The sequence below is a fragment of the Anoplopoma fimbria genome, chromosome 5, assembly GCF_027596085.1.
Source record: "Anoplopoma fimbria isolate UVic2021 breed Golden Eagle Sablefish chromosome 5, Afim_UVic_2022, whole genome shotgun sequence".
Classification (NCBI taxonomy): Eukaryota; Metazoa; Chordata; class Actinopteri; order Perciformes; family Anoplopomatidae; genus Anoplopoma; species Anoplopoma fimbria.
In genome coordinates, this window is record NC_072453.1 from 6,147,200 (window position 1) to 6,162,968 (window position 15,769).

A 15,769-nucleotide genomic window follows, 5' to 3' on the forward strand; every position below is an offset into this window, starting at 1 on the left:
ACAGATAAAACAGGCCATGGCTAAAACCTGGTTAGCAAACAAAGCCACAAACAACATATTAAACTCTTCAAGTAGTAACAGACTCAGTGACACTGCATTCAAAGGTAAGTAGTGCTGGAATTTCACTTTATTTTCAAGCTTAATTTCCAGAAAGAATATAGTCAAGTGCTAGTACACAGTAACTTGTAGTAGGCGACGGGTGTATATATTGCCAGTAGCATATAAATACAATGAAAACCTTCAAAACTGGAAACTACATTATTTATGACACAACACCTGTTTTAGGGCAGATGGCTTTATATTTGTAAAATGTTTCAGAAAATGATCTCTTAGTACCAGAAAATTAACAGGGTGTAGTCCGGTTTACTGCATGCAAAGTAAGTGATAGGTAGTTTCTTTTAGAATTTTATTCCCCAAAAGTTGACTTATTGTTGCTGAACTGGCTGCACTGGTTTTTGTCTTGCCCTGACGCTGCCATTCTAAATAGCAGTCCTGTCAACTTGTTTGACCTTTATTTTCTCCTCTGCATCACAAACAGTTAGAGAGATAACACCTGAGTTTCATGTGTAATTAATTATTATTCTTGAACCTTCCTTAGCATTAATTAGTTCTTAGGTTAAAAAGGCAGTACAGGTTTATAACTTCTTAACATTTTGTGCTAAAGTGATTTTACAAACCACAACCAGATTGAATCAAAAGTTTATTTCAGCACATAACAGGAATGACACTCTCTCCCAAGAGAGATATCTGATCGGCACACACACACAATGATATACAAAGTGATTTTATGTTAGAATGCAAAAGCAGAAATATGCGATATTATGCCATTTCTTATTTGCACAAATAAAAGAATATCACAGAAAGCATTGGTAAGCCATATACATTTTAAGATACAAAAGTCAAATTATGGGACCATTCTCTATGTCTGTACAGATGAATCTATATGACTTTACTCATCCCTTTCCATAATTTTGTTTTATTAAGCACTCAATCTACTTTTCACATTAGAAAAAGTTGCCATGAAAAATGTGTATGATGCCATTAGATCGGAGAAAACATATGAGTTGAAGAAATTATTTGAAAGGATCAGAGCTGACACAATATTTGGTGTTTTTGACTGTATTTTGACTGTACTTGAAAAATACAATTAAAAAAGAAATCGCAACAGTTGCTACCTGCTGCACTATGCAACATACATATAAATATATATATATAAACAGGATCTTATTTTGTTATAATTGTAAAAAAAACTTAAGCATTAAAGCTACTGAGACATATCCTTTTATGGCGCAGTCTTTTGTTCCTCCTTTTCCTCTACTGTCTCATATTCTCAATCCTTTTCCTTCTCTTCTGCTGCGTGTCCTCACTCGCCTGCTGCTGCTCCCACCATTCCCAGGGTGTTGTACACCCCCTGTCATCTCCTCTTTCTTCAGTGCCTCGTATTCACCCTCTTTCTCCTGTCTGTCTGGTGCTTCTGGTTGAAGGGTGTCCACATAAAATACATGATAAATACAATTAAAAAAGAAATTGCAACAGCTGCTACCTGCTGCACTATGCTGCTACCTGCTGCACTATGCAATATACATATATATATACTATAATATATACATATATATATATATATTATACATATATATATATATATATATATACACATATATATATACGGTGGTGTATACTTTTGTGGTCATATATATATGTATATATATACATATATATATATATATAGTTAGCACTGTCGCCTCACAGCAAGAGGGGCCCGGGTTCAATTCCCGGGCTGGACAACCTTCTGTGTGGAGTTTGCATGTTCTCCCTGTGTCAGCGTGGGTTCTCTCCGGGTTCTCCGGCTTCCTCCCACAGTCCAAAGACATGCACCTTAGGTTAATTGATGACTTTGAAATTGCCCGTAGGTGTGGATGTGAGCGTGAGTGGTTGTCTGTCTATATATGTCAGCCCTGTGATAGGCTGGCGACCTGTCCAGGGTGAACCCTGCCTTCGCCCATTGACAGCTGGGATCGGCTCCAGCACCCCCGCGACCCTTAACTGGAGAAGCGGTTACGGAAGATGGATGGATGGATGGATATATATATATATATATATATATATATATATATATATATATATATATATATATATATATATATATATATATATATATAAACAGGATCTTATTTTGTTGTAATTGTAAAAAAAAACTTAAGCATTAAAGCTACTGAGACCTATTCTTTTATGGCGCAGTCTTTTGTTCCTCCTTTTCCTCCACTATCTCATATTCTCAATCCTTTTCCTTCTCTTCTGCTGCGTATCCTCACTCACCTGCTGCTGCTCCCACCATTCCCAGGGTGTGGTACGTCCCCCCTGTCACCTCCTCTTTCTTCAGTGCCTCGTATTCACCCTCTTTCTCCTGTCTGCCTGGTGCTTCTGATTGAAGGGTGTCCACATAAAATACATGATAAATACAATTTAAAAAGAAATCGCAACAGCTGCTACTTGCTCCACTATGCATATATACTGTATATCTAAACAGGATATTATTTTGTTATTTTGCGGTCCTTTTTAACATACTTTTGTTTTAGGTCAAAGTGTTCCTCTCTGCAAATTACCTGTTTAATCTGACAATTCTCGATACATGACCCAGAGTTACTTTAATTTCCCATACGTCACTACAAAGTTAACATCTTATCATAGAATTTGAACTTTAGGATTGTGACAAAGACACCACTTCACTTTTCTGGTTTGCAGGAAATTAGATTATTTTTTTAAGCATTAAAGCTACTGAGACCTATCCTTTTATGGCGCAGTCTTTTGTTCCTCCTTTTCCTCCACTATCTCATATTCTCAATCCTTTTCCTTCTCCACTGCTGCGTATCCTCACTCACCTGCTGCTGCTCCCACCATTCCCAGGGTGTGGTACGTCCCCTCTGTCACCTCCTCTTTCTTCAGTGCCTCGTATTCACCCTCTTTCTTCTGTCTGCCTGGTGCTTCTGGTTGAATGGTGTCGTACTCGCCCTCCCTGTGGGCACCCTTCTGCAGCATCTCATATTTGTCATCACCTGTGTCTCGGGACCTTAGCGGCACATCCTCATAAATTGGTCCTAAAAACAAAAGAAAAACAAATGCTATTTAATGCCATCAGTGTGCTTAAAAAAAAAGTAAAACAAGTTATAATTACTCACCTGTGGTATTTCTCCTCTTAGTCCATATATAAAAAACCACAGCGGCTGCTCCTAGAATCACCAGCACGCTGAACACACCAATTAGAATAGATTTGGTCGGAGGTTGATCTGAGACGGACACAGAACATATGTTACTTGAAATCCCTGTGTCTGTGACCTTGAGATGGTACATATTGGTTGAATTAGTAGCATTTCAGTCTTAAATATTGATATATGATTTTTTTAAAGCAACATATGACAACTAACAGAGCTCTGACAGGCCAAATAAAATGGGAAAACATTAGTTAAATACTAATTTAAAGGGGTACTTCAGCAATTTAGTATTGCAATGCCATAAAGTTAGGGGTCTCAAAAGACTGGCATTAAAAATGGTTAAAATTGATGCTATAGAGATGCAATTATATCTTGACCTTTAGTACGTTGCATCCAAATGTTCTCACAGGCTGGATAGTGCTCATGACGAGTTAACTGTGCTTAATTTGTAAGATTGTCAAGGAAACAATGTCAAATTCCGTTAGCAGTAACAAAAGCAGGAACTCACAAGTGTGAACATTGCTGAGATAAGACCTCCCGACGGCCCACACAGCTCTACACGCATAGGTACCACTCGCTTTTGGCATCATGAATCCTAGGCTTGAATCCAAAAAGGCCCAAGACTGACCATAATCTTTGTGGTACCAATGATAGGTGCTATCACTGGGACAAAGTGAACAATAACACGACATGCCAATGTTTGTAGAGAGAAATGCCTGCATAGGAAGTGCTGAAAAAGAACAAATGAGGAGACAGACTTAAGAAGTTGCTGTGAATGTCCACTGGAGAAAAAGATGCATGTGTTGGTTGGATATGTGTACCTTGAACAAACACTTCTTGAATATCAGAGACCACTTTGTACGCTGGCCCGACAGAGTCCCTCATGTATGTGAAGGTGGCATCACACTTATATCTTCCCTTTGCAAGTTCTGTCACTTTGGGGATTTTGTAGGTAGAACTCAGACTATCCAGAATTATTTCATCGTCTTTGTAGAAAATAGTGCGGCTAATTTGATCGGCGCCCCAGGCCAGGCACTTCAGAGTCAGACTCTCCCCGACCACAGCAGGCAGAGGATACATTTCCAACGATATGTCCTTCTCTGAAAGAAGTAGATGACTGCATTAGAGTTTACCCCTATAATTTAAATGACTAAAAACACTTGTGAGGTTGGTACTATGTTGATTATGCTGATGTTACATTGTCAAAGGGGTTGTTCGTCGTGAACCTGCATGTCCCCTTGGTTTTGTCAGAACATTAAAATAACAGTAGGCCTACCTGAGGTCCTGACCATGATTTGGTTACTTCTGCGCTCTTGAGTATCAGTACACCAGAAAATGGTCTGTTGGACCTTCAGTCTGTTGGGTTGAAAGACCACTCTCACGCTGTCATTCTTCAACCTCAACAGAATCATGTATGTGGATCCTCCGTCAAAGACCCAGCACCTCCATCCCTTCAGACCATCCTCATTGCCAAGCTGCAGGACAACTGAACCTCCGTTCCTCACCACTGGCTGGCCTGTCTTGATGGTGAGTGAGGCACTGGGGACGTAATCTGAATGGTAAATAGATAAATTTTAAAATTATTTGTGTATCTCGCTTTACATCTTTGGGAGTTTGAACTGTAATGCTTATGTTCATGTGGTACATTTACCGAGGACTTCGATGTAGAAACTGTCACTCTTTACCCCGTTGCTCTCACATTGATAAAAGCCCGAGTGCATGGGTGAAGCAAATTCTATCTTCCAGGTTCCTCCTGTCAGCACTTGTTCCGTGCCGTTGAAGTACCATTTCACTCCGCTCCCGCTGTTACATCGCAGAATAAATAAGTCCCCTGAGAAGATCTGCTTGAGTGTGGGTGAGATAGACACTAAGGAGGCAGGAGACAAAGAAAAATAAGACATATAGATTGTGGAGGCATAGTTTATGCCATTACAGGAAACATCAAAGGGCTGTTGTACATGGTTATTGCTGCCACCTATTGATATTTTACACCTCTGAGAGGTAATACAGGGAAGGTGGAGAGCTGACAGCTTTTGCACATCTGTGAACACTGATTACCTTGTGGATTTTGACATCTTGCCAGGAGCACGAGCTCTGTAACAAAAAAAAATGTTTTATTCTTTATTAGAATATTAATCTTTCTGTAATAATACACAGTTAACATTGGTCTCTTCCATCTAGAGCGGGGCATTTCAGACACTAAGTCAAAATGTTGATTCGCAAAATCAACTTTTTTGGTGATATAGTCAAATATATTACTTTTGACTCAAACGGTGTGATGTTTTCTTCAAAGATTTTCAGCTAATGAGGTTAGGAAGTATAACGAGCATCACTATTACACAATGTTTAACCACGATTGGCTCGTCAGAATTCCTAAGCAGCCTTTAAAATACAAAAAAATTATTGAATGCGAGTCTATGGAGCAATGCCGGATAGTAGTTGGACCCGGGTCAGAGCTGGCTAAAGCTCCGTTAAAATTGTCCGTTAGAGGGGGGGAAAGGGTTAATTACACGACATAACTTTTATTTTTTTGCTTTAGTCCAAAGCAACTAATAATAAGTGAAAAACAAAAGTTAATGCCAGGCAGATAAAGTCCAAAACCTGAGCAGCTGAATTCCATTACATACTACTCTCATACTGCTTTGTGATGTTCTCTCTAGTCGTTTGTCATTCAATTAGTTTCTTCTGTTTTCTCACCTTTTAAATTAATATAACATTTATGTTCAATTTGTAGAAATTTTATTTGATAATTTTAGCTCTGCCTGTTTGCATACCTAGTTATACACATTTTAATACTAATCCAATGCAAGATTAATTATTGATATTATTAATAACATTTCAAATTTACCCTAACACAGTGAGTTAATTGTAGAGTTAGTGTAAAGCCTCCAGTATCCTCACAAGTATACTTGAGCCAGTGCCTGCATGCGTGTGCATTAGTATTAGTGTATACATTTATCAACTTTAACTTGTTCAGCAATATTGTTTATTGTAATGTGTGCTTTAGTTTAGTGTAATTCAGTACAGTTTAAATCCATTACTATAACAATAATAACAAAACTAATCAAACAGCTTCATGAAAATGTTCAGCTTAATACTCAAAAGGTTTCAATTTGATAAAAAAAAAATTGCATATTGAATTCTGTAATTATAGAGTGCCAAACATGACAAAATATACTCACCTATAAATCAAAATGTATTAGTTTTCTAACAACTAACTACTCTAACCTAATGCTTTACTAAAGAGCATGTCTGTTATTTTTATAGAGGCAAAACTTTAACTTATTTGTTAAATGTTAAATGCAATTCATAACAGAAAATTCCGCTAAGTGGAAGAACATTTCAGTATGATTTAGCTACGTTGGAAATTGCAATTAGTTGCACAATTGATTAATTGCCTCTATCACCAGGATCGCCAGCTGCAGGGACTCTATCAAAGGCCTCACCGTTAGTTTGTGATATATTCATACTCTACAAAATATGAAATTAGATGTTATACTACACAAATACATTTAAAAATCTGTATTCAAGCAATATCAAAGCTGCTGAGCAAACAAATAACACTCACAAAAACAAAAAACCTATGTTGAAAAATATAATCTCTCTCTCTCTCTCTCTCTATATATATATATATATATAAATAAATAAATAAATAAATAAATAAATAAATAAATATATAATATAAATAAATAAATAAATAAATATAAATATATATAAATAAATAAATAAATATAAACGTATAGACCCAGCGGTTCATGTTTCACTGGTTCTCTCTTACCTGCCAGAAGCAGCAGATGTGGTATCCCCCTCATGGCTCTGCTAGAGAAGCAACGGACAAGAGAATCATCAAAATGACTGAGCAGTTGGGAAGTGACCAGACCCTAAGTGTCTGTTTTGAGTCATGTTGAGGAAGTTGCTATTGGGCCTGAGCCAAACAGTGTTGCAAGAGGAAGGCAGGAATCTAGATCTTTCTGCCTTGGTAGACACAGTATCTACATATTCTTCCCCTCTGCAACAATATATCTCAATAGTTTTCTCAGTACTCAGCATCATCTTAACAGAACTTACCTAGTACATTCTAAATTGTGGCAGAGGAACCAAGAGAGCAACTTGAAAAGCACACAAGCTGAATGTTAAGAAAGACAGAGACACAGAGTGAATATAGAATACAAAGAAAGGAGAAGGAAAACTGGAAGTTGATGCTTGAGAAAGCTTAAAGATTAGTGACTTACGGACTCCTAAAAAGGAGGGAAGTTAATATTTTCTTTGAAGATTAATAAATGTCAGTATGTACTGTAATGGAAAATTATATTAGTGTATGTTGGAAGTATATAGTGTAAAAGGTTTTGAATGAAATGTACTATGATGTGAAGATTTTACTCTAAAGGTCGAGAACCTTGTCTCTCTGTATGATAGTATTACACTGTGGGAAGGTGTTATCCCCCCCTCCCTGCTCCTCATGGCCCTTCACCTCTTTGTCATTCATACCCCCACCCCTTGGCCTTCTCCCACCTCTGTCCTTCCTCCTCACCTGATCTTCATACCCACCTTTTGGTCTTCTGCCTCTCCTTTGTCTTTCTTCCTTCTCCTAGACATTCATGCACCCCTTATGTTCTTCATAACCCCCCCCCATTACACATTCATTGTCAGGAGATGCTAACTCAGAACTGAGCCTGGCCACCCCGGCTCCCATATATACAGGGGTGAGCAGCCTTACTCGGGAGTTCAGTATTTTGCAGGCTCCCGGTGACTCTGTAAACTTCTGGCTCTTTCATGCAAAGAAATAAAATACCGCAAGGACATTCATTTGTTATTTGATCATTATTGCAACGCTCATTGAGACTCATCTCGGAACATAGATAGTATTAGTATAAATTGTGTATTAGTATAGTAAATTGTGTGGGAATCTCCACCACAGTACAAATGCTTTACCTGGCCAGTCATAGTTTGACAAACTACAGTCAGACGGGTTAACCGAGAGGCAGTGAAAAAGAGAAACAAAGTCCTCCAAGCAAATAGGCACGAAAGATAGGTATTTGTTAATTCAAAAATCTATAGTTAGAGAATCCCAGTTTAACTTAGAAGGCAAACAAGAGACTCAAATTATCTAAAAGCAATCCTGCTTTTGTATGGGAGAAAATAGTTTAACAAGGCACAGACAGAACAAAACAGCAAGAGAATCATTTACATGCTGCATCCCTAATTAGCACCTGAAACTTGTGACGAATAATACTTTCAATAGTTTCAGTTGCTGGAAGCATGCAATGCAGTGTGTAGTTGCAGGAATGCAGCTCTCAGTGGAGGTCCAGACAGATGAAATAAGTGCTACAATTTCATAAAGATGTTTTTTTTGATGGATAGAGCTATAGATCCTAAACAACTTTGGCATTCAATTATAGCAAGGCACCATGAAGTCATTCACAATAATATATATATAAATCTTTATTATGGACTCAGATGGTCCACTCACATCCAACATACACACACACATATATGATAGACTTCTATGTTTATCAGGAACTCAACATTCAGATATGTAAGGTCATGATGGCTAAAGTCAGTTATATTACAGTTGTTTTAAATAATGGTCACTAATAACGTACCCTCTGCTTATCAGTTGATTTCTAACAAAGATGTTTCTACCACAGAGAAACTGACACAGCTGTTTCTCAGATCAAAGCAGAAACCCGATGAGTTTAGTTGTTGGTGTAAGCTGATATCACAGTGTAAGAATGTGGTGTCGATCAAACTGACGGGCGAGGCTCTGAGGCTAAAAGAGGAAAACAACATGTAGTTTCCTTTGAAGAATATGTGACAATCATCAGTCAACATCAGGTCACTATTAATCGACACACAGATAAGATGAGATATTTGTGAACTTGTCTGTACTACAGGTGCCCAGTTCAGACTTTAAAACTAATCAAAAACTCAACACTCAAAAAGTTTAATATCACACAGTTGTAGAGCACTCTGTAATTGTTAACTACATGGGCGGATCATTTCAGGACACTGTGGGTTTTAGGTGTTAAATGAAATATCTCAAAATAAACAGCTGAGTAATGGTCAACAACTTCTTCTTTCACACATTATAGAAAAGCAGAACACATTTGAGCTGATCCGCTGAAAAGGAAAAACCGATAACCACATGTAACATGTCAAACCAAAATGTGGTGTTGCCTTGTTTCTCAGAACCCAAACAGTTTCCTTTTGCGCAGTGGGTACTTTTTTGACTTACTGTTAGCAACCTCAATGTATTATAATGAAAGATATGAAAAAGAGCCGAATCATTTTTATAAAGCTAATTGTTTCTTTATTTTGTACATAGTAGATTCCCATGCTTCTAAGACATACCAACGGTATGAATGTTGAAATACATTTCAAGGAACTACTTTCTAAGAACTAGAAAACAGTGAATGTTGACATATTTCTGAAACTTTAAAAAAAGAGCACTGTTTCATTGCTCACATTTTAGAAATAGGCTGAGGTCTCTGTTTCAGTAACTTGAAATGGCCACCAGAGTCCAGCACTGCACCGGTTTTCCTTGAGAAAATAATTCAGGAAAAAGGCCTTAACGCAGGTTTGAGACTGTCTGTAGAGTAGGCAGCTTTTTCATTGTTCATCATACAATATATATATATAAAATGTTAAATTTCAAGAGTGAGTAACTGTATACAGGGCTGTGAATTTGCAAAGCAATCTTGGTCTATGTCTGCAGTGGTCACAAGTAGTGAATGTATGGTTTATTAATACTAATATGTATATTGTTACTAGTGTATACTCTCACTGAAAATGTACAATACATCATTTCAAGCCAGACACATTTCAAGCCTGTGATCTAAAGCAAAACCTTCTCTGTGCTTTCCAGCTTCGATTTCATAAATCAATAATTTTCTCTCAACCTGCTCTCTACTCCCATCTCTTCTTCTGCTTTTGTTTTCTTTTTCACTCTGACTCTAGCACTCTACTAAGTAGATGCACTCTGTAAAACACACCACAACAAAGCAAACAATAAAAAACCTATCCAGCATTTTCCTCACCTTGCCTTTGGCGTGAGAGACGTTCACACAGAAAGCAGGACGAAAGCTAGTTTCTCATCTAGGGACAATGGGCAGCAAAGGCAGCAGATGCACCAAGGTAGGATGAAAGTGTAATGAATACGCACCATGGAGTGGTGCACCATTAAAGGAGAGCACCCACTGCAGTTCTTGTCAAGGGTTACAATGCAGGTTTCATGTCGTCTAAGAGGCCGGATATGACAGGTTTCAGAGTGTGCTCTAATGTATTTCAACCCAGCTCACCTTCCTCTGTCCTCTATCCTTCTCTCTGATGGGCTCTAAGAGCAACCATAAAGCAAGCATAAGGACATTTATCACTCAGCCAATACACTGAGAATTATTATATAAACTTACTCGGTATCATGACACATATTCCATATTAAATATTTATAATTTTTTACGTAAGTTGTTCCCCTTGTGGTTGTGGACATTGTGGTTATACCGAATACTGATATTGATGCAGTCTTTCCTTGAGTACGTCGCAAACGACATTTATCACTAGGATTCATCAGAGCTGGACTAGCTTTAGTCCTGATAGCCGAATGATTAAGGTTTTGTGCATGTCGTACCTCTCTATGACTTTTCTCTCCCCACACGTTGAGGTAATAATGACTGGACTATTTTTCCAGTCAGTGTATTTGTCAATAAACACTGCCACAAAACACCGTCTGTTAAAACTTAAATCCACATTTCACTAGCAGGTCAGTGTGTTTCAACTAAAGTGCTTGTTGAATAGTGTTTGAAACCTTCCAACGCACCTTTTTCTTTAACGTGTCAAAACCAACCATCCAACAATCAGTGATAGGACGGGTGTGTAGAGGTGAGAATAGAGGTTGATTTGAAACATCTCTGTCAAGATCCCTTTTTTCATTCTTCCATCACCTTCAAGCTTCCAACCAAGTACAACACCATGGACATTATCGTCATTATATTTGAACGATTATCATGTCATGACCCTCTCTACGTTTGAGTTTGGTTGTTGTAAACATGTATGTACACTTTTGCATTCAGACGGGGTTGGACGACATGTCGTAAGAACTAATTAGTTTGAAGCATACATCAACCTTTAGATAAAACATCAGAGTTGGGAAGTAATGAAAGACCATGTGAATAGTTTTAATGAAATGTGCTATATACATTTGATCGATTGCCCAGCTTGTAGTTATCATCCATTATTAGGTCCATCAGTGTGTTTTGTAAGGAGTTATAATTGTATCAACCTCAGTAGGCCAATTGGTGTAATTCTGCATGGATATCTGTTACATTACTATCTTTTAAAGTAGGGAATTTAAAAAGTGATCAACCCACCAGGGTAATCAGTTTATGTTTTTAAATGGTCAGTTCAGCCAAAACACTAAAACAGTAGGGTGAGGTCTGTGGATCATCCAGCATAAATGGGACAATATTTATCTTGCTGCTTAGACTTTAAAATGTCATTTTTCAATCTGGTGAGCATAACAAACAAAATGCTATTCAGCTCCACTGCACTGGGATTTGGACAGAACTCCCAGCAGCACGTATTTCAAAACCTCACTTAAAAACCAGAGACGTCTGCATGGCAAGATGCCACAAGGGGAAGCTGAGAAAAATGTGTTTTTGTGTGTGATTTACATGAATAGACCCTTTAAATTACAGAAACCGCAATAACTCATAGTCAGACTAGTTGGCGCTCACCTTCTTGACAGATTCATGAAGATTGTATTAACTATTCCACAACATGTAAATGCATTATCTGTCATCATCGTTTATCTCTTCTGCATTGGTAATAAAGTCGCATTTATGAATGGAAAAAAAACGGTCAGGAAAAGCAGTCTTTCTTTATTTCTATGAGTACCTCTCAGCATCAAAGACACAAGGGGGACAAAGAGGTGGCCTGAATCCATTCACTGTTCGTGTGAGACACGAAAGGATAAAGGGGAGGGAATCATATCATGGGACCAATGTGAGTGTGTTTGATTGATAGAGTGACTAAAATAATGAGCGAGAGAGAGAGAAAGGAGAGGATAAAATGTGGTGGAACAGTGAGAGACCAAGAGGACGGAGTGAGAGAGAGTAATGAAGAAAAATTGGGGATAATTGAAAAGAAGAGCACTTGGATACAAAAAAAAGCATAAAGAGGAACTGACAGATGGATGGTGGAGAGTCGGTACACAGTGGAAGTACAAAGAGTGGAAGGATAGCGAAGGAGAGAGATCAATCTAACAGCTGAAGTAAGAGAGAGAGAGAGAGAGAGAGAACACCACACTGGAGAGGGAGTGCATGAATGTGTGTGTAACAGAGAGAAAGGGAGAGAGACAGAGAAGGCTCTACTGGGGCATAGAGTAGGGAAATTGTGTGTGTGTGAATGAAAAACAGAAAGAGAGGCTGCACAATACAGGGGCTGGGGCTGGCTCACACCAATGCACATTTAGAGACTAGAAGCCATGAAAATGTGATTTTGCAAGAGAAAAAGCAAATCACTTTTTCTTGTTTTTCCTCATCTATATTTCATCAACTGGATCTTTCACTCATTTTCTAATCCCGGCCCCCTTTTTTACTCTCTTTGTGGTTTATCAAGGAGGTCACTGCGGATACAACGAGGAGCAACACAGCCTGGACTGCAGACTAAAAGGTACTTACTTTTTTAATTTAATTTATACTCTCATTTTTGGTGGAATTGAATAACGTGTGTATCTCACAATCAAAGTAATGTAAAGTGAATATGATACAAAAACTGAAACAAATTTAAATGTCCTCTGAGGTCTTATTCCCATGTTTAATGTAGGTTGGCAAGAAGAGCAAAGTGGGACAGAGAAATAATTAAAAAGATCACCAAACCTTCAAAGAAAACACTAAAGTAATTGCTTATATCAATCCAGAACAGCTTTAAAACTGATTAGATAGAGAGCTCTACTGATGTGCATATAAGCTTTAGTAGCTATGGTTTTCAAGCATAAGACAGCTGTTAATGTGAATTAAAAAATTGAATTACAAAAAGATACATTAAGGCGTCATTTTAACTGAAAAACTTGATGCCAGGCTTTCTTTACTGGAAACAGTGGACAGTGATGGTGGAAAAGTTCATTTCACTAAATGAGCCTTTCATGCTGATTCCAACTATGTGGCCATAATTGAATCCCTTGTGACTAGTTAAGACCCCGTTCCATGTAGGTTATTCCATGTTCATTATGAATCAGAATTGTACATTGCAGTACTTACAACTGCTCCCCCACAGTTACAATGTGGGTTATGACCCGTTGTGTTACAGTGATACATGCACAGAATTAATGGGGAATAATTGATGTCGATAACATAAGGTAGAAATAAGCCTGGGAGTTAGGAGAAAGAAACAATAATACTTGTGTGTATGTAAAAGCAAAATTTATGTAACTCCTCTTTAATACCATCCAGACACTTATAACCTTGTATAACATTTAACAGAACCAAACGAGAGCTCATCAACACCCACATTTCACACACTTCTTTAGTTGCAACTTGTCAAAATTGTTACCTGCTCGCAGTGTTTATGGTGTCAGCTGGTGGAAAGGTGGAAAGGTGGAAACCCAATAAGGAACCCAGAAAACGATACACACACACACACACACACACACACACACACACACACACACACACACACACACACACACACACACACACACACACACACACACACACACACACACACACACACACACACCTAAACGCTGTGGTGTGTTCCAGCTCTGTACAAGATCATCCTTTTAGATGCAACATAATTGACTTTGCACAGCCTCCTAAGACCTACCCTGCACAGTGTAATGCACAACAAGCGTTGCTGGCTTTAAAAGGTTATTTTTTCTATTGGCAAAGTGCACCTGGGGGAATTTATTTGGAAAAGGAAGGAAAAATAAACAAGGCAATTTAAAGCAGAGTGGGCACACTAAGATAAATGGCTTCCTAAGATACACAGAACAATTGATCATAATGGAACAAAGAACATCAGCTGATGTTATCAATGCCAAAAAGAGGGACTTAGTGATTATAAGTAATGTGTGGGTAATTCCAAAACAGTTTGATTATGACAAAGGATTGGAAGACATGAATTACACTGAATTGGCCAGAAACCTGGATTTGTCAGTGGAGATGTGTGTGTCTCTCTGATTTCACCATCACTACCCACTTATTTCCAGTTCATCCTGTCCACTGTCATGCTGTTCTTTCCTGCTGAGTCCTGTTCTGTCCTCTCCGATCTCTGCAGGAAGAGCACAAGTCGATACATAGGCCAATCAGTGTAACAGATGTGACAATGCTATATGGTACAGTAATTCCCCAGAGTTTGGTATGGAGAGATTGTAGGACAAAATACAGACATGCTGAGAGAATATTTTCAGTGACAGCTCACTGCTGTGGAGGAATGCAGTTAGATTCTATTAGCTGCAAGCTACTATGGTGTCTATGAAGCAGAAAGGCAAAACCCACAACAAAATGTTCCTTAAATCAGTCCCATGGTAGTATTAAATTGGGCTATAGCTGTATGGAGCTATAAAAAACAATACACACGTGCCCATTCAAATAACATACACACGCACACACACGCACACACTTATTCATAAGCTTTTAATTCAAGGACAAACATTGTAAAATCTGCAAAGAAAATGCCACAGATCATCTTCTGCCTGACATTTTAAGTGGCATCATCAAATAAGAGAAGTAATTTCATTCTTAAAATAAAAATGATCATTTAATATGATTTTTAATGGACTTCTAATTGTTATTTTGGGAACTCACAAAGTCTTATTGTTGTGCTCATTAAGATGGAACGGGAGAGAAGAGCTGTTTCCCCTGACTCTGCAGGCTTCTCCTTATTACATACAGGGAGATTTCCACCAGGGGAAAGATCTTGAGGATTGCTCTAAGCCATGAAAACAGAATCCAACAAACTGCAACATATCCACCATTAGGAAGAACTGAAATAGCTCTATCTGCATGATTTCTTAACACAAATTCAAGTTCATTCAAGGACAGATGGCTCAGAGGGGAACAACTAGATTTTAGATGTACTGATTGAAGGACTTTATCAAGGAAACACTACTTTGCACTTGCCAGCTTTTAAACCAGCGGTACACCAGTTAGAGTCCATAGTATGTTAATCTAATGACGGGAAAACGGGAGTAATACATCACATAAGGACGGGGCTAAAGCGCAAGTAGGTGATCATAGACCTTTAGCCATAGTAAAGGGGTCTCACCTCATTAACCTCACTGTTTGCTGACGTGATCTAGCTTCTAGGCTGCTGAGCCCATTTCAAGCCGGCAGGGTCAGATGGCCCTGAAGCTGGTGCTTTTTGGCTCAATTGACGGTTGTAACAAGGTGGTGCACATCTGATTAGAGTCAAGAGCAGGTGTAGAGAACACGCTTTCCACAAAATATCTTGGATGGAAACAGCACATTTAATACTTTCATTCCAGTCTTACATTAAACTTGTTTTCTGTAGAGATGCCCTCCAAAAAACACGTGATGGTGCCATTTTATTCCAAATACTACATT

General features: G+C 38.3%; 1 protein-coding gene across 4 annotated transcripts; it reads right to left on the reverse strand.

Moving 5' to 3' along the window:
- Window positions 1-629: 629 nt before the first annotated feature.
- Window positions 630-10,346, reverse strand: LOC129091383 (uncharacterized). Of its 4 annotated transcripts, XM_054598979.1 has the most exons (11): window positions 10,247-10,346; window positions 6,988-7,028; window positions 5,268-5,303; window positions 4,861-5,076; window positions 4,486-4,761; window positions 4,031-4,309; window positions 3,718-3,939; window positions 3,177-3,284; window positions 2,880-3,095; window positions 2,317-2,421; window positions 632-1,474 (listed from the first exon to the last, which is right to left on the reverse strand). In XM_054598979.1, the coding sequence occupies exons 2-11, from the start codon at window positions 7,019-7,021 to the stop codon at window positions 1,323-1,325; spliced, it is 1,644 nt and encodes a 547-aa protein (XP_054454954.1). In that variant the 5' UTR covers window positions 7,022-7,028; window positions 10,247-10,346; the 3' UTR covers window positions 632-1,322. The 4 variants fall into 4 exon arrangements, with proteins under 4 accessions (XP_054454956.1, XP_054454955.1, XP_054454954.1 ...); XM_054598981.1 differs by lacking the exon at window positions 10,247-10,346 and having other exon boundaries at window positions 630-1,474; window positions 2,317-2,418; window positions 6,988-7,093; XM_054598980.1 differs by lacking the exon at window positions 10,247-10,346 and having other exon boundaries at window positions 630-1,471; window positions 6,988-7,093.
- Between the last annotated feature and the right edge of the window lie 5,423 nt (window positions 10,347-15,769).

Excerpts from the sequence above, each read along its gene's own strand:
- LOC129091383 (XM_054598979.1), bottom strand. The coding sequence starts at position 7,021 with ATGAGGGGGATACCACATCTGCTGCTTCTGGCAG. Across the intron at positions 5,304-6,987 it reads ACATCTGCTGCTTCTGGCAG|AGCTCGTGCTCCTGGCAAGA; the intron begins GTAAGAGAGAAC and ends TTTTTGTTACAG. Across the intron at positions 5,077-5,267 it reads AAGATGTCAAAATCCACAAG|TGTCTATCTCACCCACACTC; the intron begins GTAATCAGTGTT and ends CTGCCTCCTTAG.